Source organism: Condylostylus longicornis, unplaced genomic scaffold (genome assembly GCF_029603195.1).
Source record: "Condylostylus longicornis isolate FDR11 unplaced genomic scaffold, ASM2960319v2 ptg000091l, whole genome shotgun sequence".
Lineage (NCBI taxonomy): Eukaryota > Metazoa > Arthropoda > Insecta > Diptera > Dolichopodidae > Condylostylus > Condylostylus longicornis.
This window is the reverse complement of record NW_026578059.1, coordinates 208,147-215,631: the sequence shown is the minus strand read 5'-3', so window position 1 is coordinate 215,631 and position 7,485 is coordinate 208,147. Positions and strand designations below refer to the sequence as shown.

Below are 7,485 nucleotides of genomic sequence, written 5' to 3'. Positions count from 1 at the left end.
TAGAGGATGGGAAATAGGCAAAAATTTTCTTCTATGGAAATAACTTTCTAGATTAAAAATCCATTTGTATATACAGTCTCAGCTGTCTTTGAGTTTAGCTACAAAATAAACAAAGTACAAAAAACTCCCTACAATAATCAGGGTATTTGTTTTAGTTTCTTTGTTATTGAATGTACAAGAATATGGTAAATTCTTAAACGTCAAATTTTACAAAATCTGAGTTGTCTGAGTTTACGGATACTCTACTACGTCTTTACTCTCAGTCAAAGTTTAAATTCTTAAACGTTTAAAAAAAGTCAATTAAGCGTCAAAATTGTAGATTTTTTTTTTTACATGCAGACAGTCTGACGTAGTAATTCAGTAAATAAATTTGATGTGTTGAGTGACTATCATTACGTTAAAAATAATATAAAAAATATTTTTATTGTTAATTTTTAATATGTAAGTATAAAATTATTTTAAATCTAAAAAAAAATTTTTTTTTGTTTTGACGTTTACGGATGATCAAAATTCAAAGTCAATTACGGGTAAAAAGTTTACTAGATTTCTGTCCGTAAAAGTTTTAGTTTCAGACAGTTTGCAGACTAAAATCAAAATTTTGACGTTAAAGAATTTGCGGATACACTCAAAAACTATATGCATTGCAAAATGTTGATTGTAAACAATGTAGCCTTGTTTCATAATTATTAATTATGAATATTATATTTAATTTCATATAAATTTAAATATGTATATTAATTCAGGATATTATTATACTTATATAAGCTGAGTCGTAGGGACCTACAATAAATACATCATATTAAACGCATTAAAACTGCATCTTTGAATTTACACATTTGGAAAATGTCATTTCGCGTAACAATTTTAAATTATACAATTCGTAATAACATTAATAATAGAAAACTCAGTCAACAGTTAATAATATATCTAGATAGATCTCAAAATAGCACTCAGTAAACTCAGTAATAGCCATTACAACTAAGAATACGAGAGTTCAATTTTGCATTAATACCATACATCTATTGAATGTAATTCGGAAATCTTTAAAAAAAATTCAAAATGACCTCAAACACCCAGCAAACTTGCGTTTTAAAGTCTATCATTTATATATTTTATAAATTACAATTCAAAGCTATTAAAAAAAATCTTTTATGAATCATCTGATTCTGAAAATATTGAAGAAATAAAAATATATATAAAAATTTTGTTTTATGTTAGCATATATTCGCCTCATATATTTTATTTACCCAATAAATATAATACATTAGCAATTTCATTTTTAAAATCACCTGATCTTATCTTTGAAAATATTTTTTTCAAATATTATATTTATATAATATACATTTAATTTTTATAAAATTGTAAAACAGAAATAATCTCTCACAAACCCAACTTATAAAAAGACAAACAAAAAATAACAAATATTTATACTTAAGATAAAGAATAAAAAACCTTGAGTTCCACATTTAAAAAAAACAAACATTTTGATACTGCATTAAAACCTCAAACATACATTAAAATTTACAATTGGTACATATTTCAAAAAGAGCAATTCTTAAGATTAGAAATGCACAAACCTGTCAAAGCTTTATGCAGAAATTAAAAGTAGAGATTTAAAAGTTTTACAATTCCCAAACCTTTAGAGCTACATTTTCAAAAAACACCCAATGTTTTACGTCAAATTTTTTTTTATCTTTACATTTATATAGTATCCGTAAAAAAAACTGATTTTTTTTTACAATTTTTAAGAAAACAGTTTACAAGTATTCTACAATTTGGAACTGAAGGATATTACTTAAGATACGCATATTTTCCTATTACACGCTATGATATTTTTTTCAATTTCAGTTACATTCATGAATTTCAATAATAATAATTGTACCTAATTATAAAAAAAAAAATTGAAAAGGAACTTGCTCTTTTATTTGAATGCAAAAATATTTTTATTATTCTTAAATAATTAATTAAACTTTTAATACATTATGTTTTTTTAATTTATGAATTTTTAATTTGAACTCCCTTAGTCCCTTCCCTCTTAATGACTTAATTTTTAACAATTAATTTGAATAATTTTCATGTGTTACAATTTTTTTTTAACTTATTTTTAGCAATTCTATATTAAAACAATACAATACTATTACAAAATAATATTAAGAATATAATATACAATATGAATACATGTATTATACCAATAATGTTACAAAATAAGAAAAATTTTAAATTATTGCTTCTTGGATATTATTTAAGATATAATAACTTTCTTTTTATACATATATTGCTTATTATTTACTTTATAGTTACTCTGCAAGTTCCTTTTATATTTTAAAATTGTTCAAATTAATTTTTTTTTTTCAATTTTAAGCTTAAAAATTATATGAAATACAATAATCATTTAATTAAATTCAAATAACAATAAGTTATACGAAATTATCTCTAAATTAATTATTTAAAAAGTTTAACAAGGCAACTTTAATTGGAATTTTTTTCTTATTATTTAACTAACGATAGTTACTCTTATCTGGAAATTTTTTTTATATGCCTTACAATGTTAATGAGGTAATCAAAATAAACAATGTACCATTTACAATATCTCAGAATATAAAAGATAATAATGTTTAAATTAAAACTGATAAAAATCAAATTTAAAAGATTTAAGGACTAAAAAAAAAAATAAAATAAACCATTACTATTTATAGTAATTGATTACTTCACCAAATTTTGAATTCAAAAAATTTTTATATATCAAAAATTAAAAGAAAAAAAAACACAAAACAAAAATTTCATCAATATAACAAAACAAATTAAAAAAGAAAAAAAAAAACAAATTAAAAAAGGATCAAAGAAGGATCTCACAATCTTAAATCCATTATTTTACAAAAAAAACTTCTTTTTTGTTTTTAATTTTTTTTCTCTTGCCTTTGTCATATGTGATATCAAAAAATATGTTCCAGGTAATGCCAATATTAATAAATAAATTTTTAAAAATAATGGCATATCAAATGTAAAATTAAATTTATTTGGTAAATTTACACAAAATTTTTGTGTCTCTTCAAAATATGGTACATTACGTAATATGATAACACCTTCACATACAATACCCAATGGATATAATGGTATCCATAATGTATACCGTAAATATTTTAATATATATATATTTATATTTAATAATTGTGTTATATAATATGGATAACGAAATAATTCAATTAATGTCCATATTATAAATAAATAAAATACAACTGGTTTTGTTTGCATACGTATTTCATTATCAATCATTATAAATAATATAAAATTTCTACCAGTTACTTGTAAAAATGGTATTAGAGCGCTACCTTTTGTATAATTAAATATTGGATGCAATACTTCTAAATATTGCATTAATTGTACAAATTTATATGCATTTCCAACATTTTCATATATATTTGGCATACAATTAATTCCATCACGATAATATAATATACTCATTACAGAGAAAATGTACAAATATCCAATAAACATTCCAAAATTATAAAATAATAGATAGACCATCTTACCTTTTTCTGAAAATAGAAGAAAAAAAAATTGAGAAAATTAATAACTTTTTTTATTTTTGAATTGATTGTACAAATAAAGTTTAAAATTCTTTTTCGTTATTCATTAACATAACGGATATAATCGGAAAGTAATCAAAAATGAGCATCAATGCAGCGTCGATACAAAAAACGTTTGCTGATGCTGTACCAATGTAATGCGTTGTTTGCCTTGCTAATGCAATATTTTTTTGACTTTTTGGACACTTTTTGGCATTTATGTTGAAAAGGTTTTGTATAAAAGTATTAAAATTATTAACTGAATATTAATAGATTAAAAATTTTTTTTTAATTTCAATTAAGCTTTGGAGATTTTAACATTTATGGAACATTTAAAAATATTAATACCGATCATAAAGAAATAATTAATTTTGTTAGCTATTGAGTTAAAATAATAAATTATTTGCTTCTCAATTTCTATTTAAAAAACTTTGCATCAACACAGAATCGCAAAAAAAAAAAAGTTGATGGACATACGATGCGTATTGATGCATTTTCGTATGTGATTTTTACATGATTGCACATCGATGCTGCATCGATTACTTTCCGATTATACCCAAAGTTTTCAAATTAAATATTATTCATGGATTTTGGTTGATCTAAAATCTCTGAAAAAACATCTGATAGAAGTTGTACAAAAAATAGAAAGATATACAATTCTTATATCCATGAACAAAGAACTTGTTGACATTATTGTCAACAAAGAACAAAAAAAACTAGTTAAACATACAAAAGTATGCATGATAGCTCTAGTCAGCTTTTTCTTCTTTTGGCAAAATGCTTATTGCTTAATCTAAACAACAATTTATCTGATAATAGATATTTAGGTAGCATATACATTTATTTCATATCTAAAATCAAGATGAATGTCAAGATGCTTTTTTTGCTGCTTTTCATAATATCCATATACTCTCATGATTGAATTTTTACAATTACAATTGAAGCGGTAAGTGAACAAAGAGGTTAACTTACATTTGCATTGTAACACATTTTTTCATTAACAAATTGTAAAACTATTAATTCTTTTGTTACTTATTTCCTATGTGCACTGTCAATCTCGTCTTCTATTAAGTTTCTAGTTATAACAGTTGAAAATATATGAAATTTAATGATGTTCTATCCGAAAAGCTCGATTTTCGTAAAAATGCTCCTTAACCCCTTTGTCTAATTACCTCTTCCATTATTCTAATTTTTAAAAGCGATATTAATTCAATATCCCAGAATATTGAATAAATGTTGTATGTATGTAGGTACATGCTTTATAATTTCCTTGTAAATCGTATGCTTTACTAGATTAGTATCAGGAGAAATATCCGATTTACTATGACCTTTAAGATACTGGAATAATGGAATCACAGTTATTCTAAAACAAAATTACAAAAAGAATCTAAATATTTTCAGCTTGAATTTTCTAGGTTCCATTGCATTTTTAAATTTGATTTAGCTTAAGAAATAAATTGCAATTAAATTTTATGTATCATACATGTATGTATATGTATATATGTATGCTTCTATGAATATATTAATTATTGAACTCAAAAAAATTTTTACCGTTATAAAATTTCAAGAAAAATTTTTTACCTTTAATATAACCAAATTCCTGCCTCTGTAATTCTTTATATGTATTAGGATAATCTTGCATTATATTACGAATTGGTTCTTCTAAATCAATATCATCTTCTGTTTTCCATTTATCAAAATCAATTCTTAACCAATGTGGCTTTAATGGCTGGCATATTAAACGAGGCCACCAGCAATTCACTTTTTTTTTAATATTAAATGTAACTCTTGTATCATGCACATTATATGTTGAATCCTTTTATATTTTATACAAATAAATATGCAACATAGAAACACAAATAATATTTTTTAATTAAAATTAATTTTGAATAAACTACAAATTTCAATTGCAAGCCAAGCCATGTTCTAACAGACGCGTCACTTTTTCAACTGAAACTTTTTTGAAAATAAGGCACAAAAAAAATGTGACATTTTTTAAAAACGCCTCTAGTAGAATAACATTCCGGACGCTTTTTGTGACAAAGTCAGACGCGCGTCTATAGTAGAATAGAGCAAATCTGTCAACTCTCACATTTTTATGTGAGACGTGTCTAGTAGAATAAGGCTGATTCAGCTTGATTATTAAATAAAAATTAAAAAAATGTATCACACCCTGAGAATTATATTTCAACAACTCTTATTTCACAGTTTCTGTGTAAGGAAAAATTTCATATTGGAGAGAGCACAGCTTTCAACTACAGCTTTTTTATTAATTATTAAAGTATTCTTTAAATCTAAACAAAGAAAAAAATTTTAATAAATTTTACTTTTAGTGACAAACACCGCTTAAATAAAATTTTTTCAAAAACCATTGGGAAATTTTTGCATTGCGTTCTCTGCTGCGCTCTTTCCTGTGAATTCAAAGCGGTTTCCAAATAATTTGGAACTTACTACATCGTTGAAAGCTTTTGAAATACAATATAGAACAAGAAATATTGCAGCGAAAACGTTTTTCTATAATATGGGAACCAGGGTAAATTAAATTTAAGATTATATTCTTTACTTTACATATTATTTTCAACAAATTACAGTACACTATAAATTAGTCAGTTTTAGAATGTGGATGAAATCCCAATATTGCGGTATTGAATATACTAACATATAAAAAACAACACTATGGAACTATTCTGAATTCGGTTCAAATTGTTAAAAGTTTAATTACATTTTCGAGATATTGATACAAAACTTTATCTACGAACAATATCCCACAAATATATTGTATTGAAACAAAAAAATTAAATATTTCTGAGTTATTTCAATATTTTTGTCAGGGCGCGATATTCATTATCTATATTAAAATTCATTATCTATTATCTGCTTATTATTCGAAAAATGGTGGTCATTTACACATACATTTGGTTCTATATCCGAGAAGAAATGTAAATTAAATTCATAATCATTAACTCCTCTTGCACCTAAACCATTTGCTTCAAAATGTAAAATATCATTTTCCATGGTAACATCAACATGCTTAAAAAAAAAAAACAAAAATAAAACAGAAATTAATTAAAATACTTATGATTAAAATTAATATATATGTATGTATGTATGTATTTTTACTTCAACTTCTTTTAGATCAACTTTAAGTGTTATTAAATCTTCTGTTTGAGCCCAATATACAAAAGGACTTAATTGTTGTGTTTGCTTTTGATTTTTTGTTGTTCCAACAGTATTAGCGCTATTAGTTAACATCATTAAAAGCAGCTCTTCCAAATATTTACGTCTTCAATTAAAGAGAGTATTATTAAATTTTTGTATAATATTGTAAATCCTTTCACACTTTGCCCTGTGTTCAATTAACAATTATTTATGTTCTTGAATAATCCAAATGCCTACATAAGGTACTCATTAATTCGTTTAACTCTTAAATATTTTCAAATATATTATTTTTTTTTATTATTATTATAATTGAGTATAGGTACTTTAATTTTAAAACAAAAAAAAAATCCTTATTCTAGTTCATTCGTCGGCTTTATCAACTGTAGAAATAAGATTAATGTGTCAAAAATGTCAATATTTTTAATTGGCAGTCAAATTTCAGGACGTCAATATAAAAGTGCTGCCATTTTTTATTTTGTTTTGTCTTGTGTTTAGTATTAATATTTCACAAAAGATAGCGATGTTTAATAACCTAATAATTTTATTTATATAAATCCCAAATTCAGAACATTCAATTGTAAGGTTTAAAACTTTACTAAACTGAGTAAAAACTAACATTATAAAAAAAAATTTATAAAATCAACTTCTTCCAATCAAAGTATATCGATTTAATAAGTAGTTCGATTCTCCGTTTACATTCCCCTAATGCAATCACTCACCAATATTTGCACACAAAAAATTTCCTTAGCTAAAATTAAGC

General features: G+C 23.8%; 1 protein-coding gene across 1 annotated transcript; it reads right to left on the bottom strand.

The window, feature by feature from the left end:
• Window positions 1-2,008: 2,008 nt before the first annotated feature.
• LOC129613747 (very-long-chain (3R)-3-hydroxyacyl-CoA dehydratase) lies at window positions 2,009-7,216 on the bottom strand. Its single transcript, XM_055527947.1, has 5 exons — window positions 6,907-7,216; window positions 6,687-6,849; window positions 6,480-6,596; window positions 5,148-5,382; window positions 2,009-3,536 (listed from the first exon to the last, which is right to left on the bottom strand). The coding sequence occupies exons 2-5, from the start codon at window positions 6,819-6,821 to the stop codon at window positions 2,872-2,874; spliced, it is 1,152 nt and encodes a 383-aa protein (XP_055383922.1). The 5' UTR covers window positions 6,822-6,849; window positions 6,907-7,216; the 3' UTR covers window positions 2,009-2,871.
• Window positions 7,217-7,485: the final 269 nt, after the last annotated feature.

Bases quoted from the DNA above. Each gene is read 5' to 3' on its own strand.
- LOC129613747 (XM_055527947.1), bottom strand. From the start codon at position 6,821: ATGATGTTAACTAATAGCGCTAATACTGTTGGAACAACAAAAAATCAA. The intron at 6,597-6,686 runs GTAAAAATACAT...TTTTTTTTTAAG, and splicing joins TTGATCTAAAAGAAGTTGAA to CATGTTGATGTTACCATGGA. The intron at 5,383-6,479 runs GTATGTGTAAAT...AAAATATAAAAG, and splicing joins TCTCGGATATAGAACCAAAT to GATTCAACATATAATGTGCA.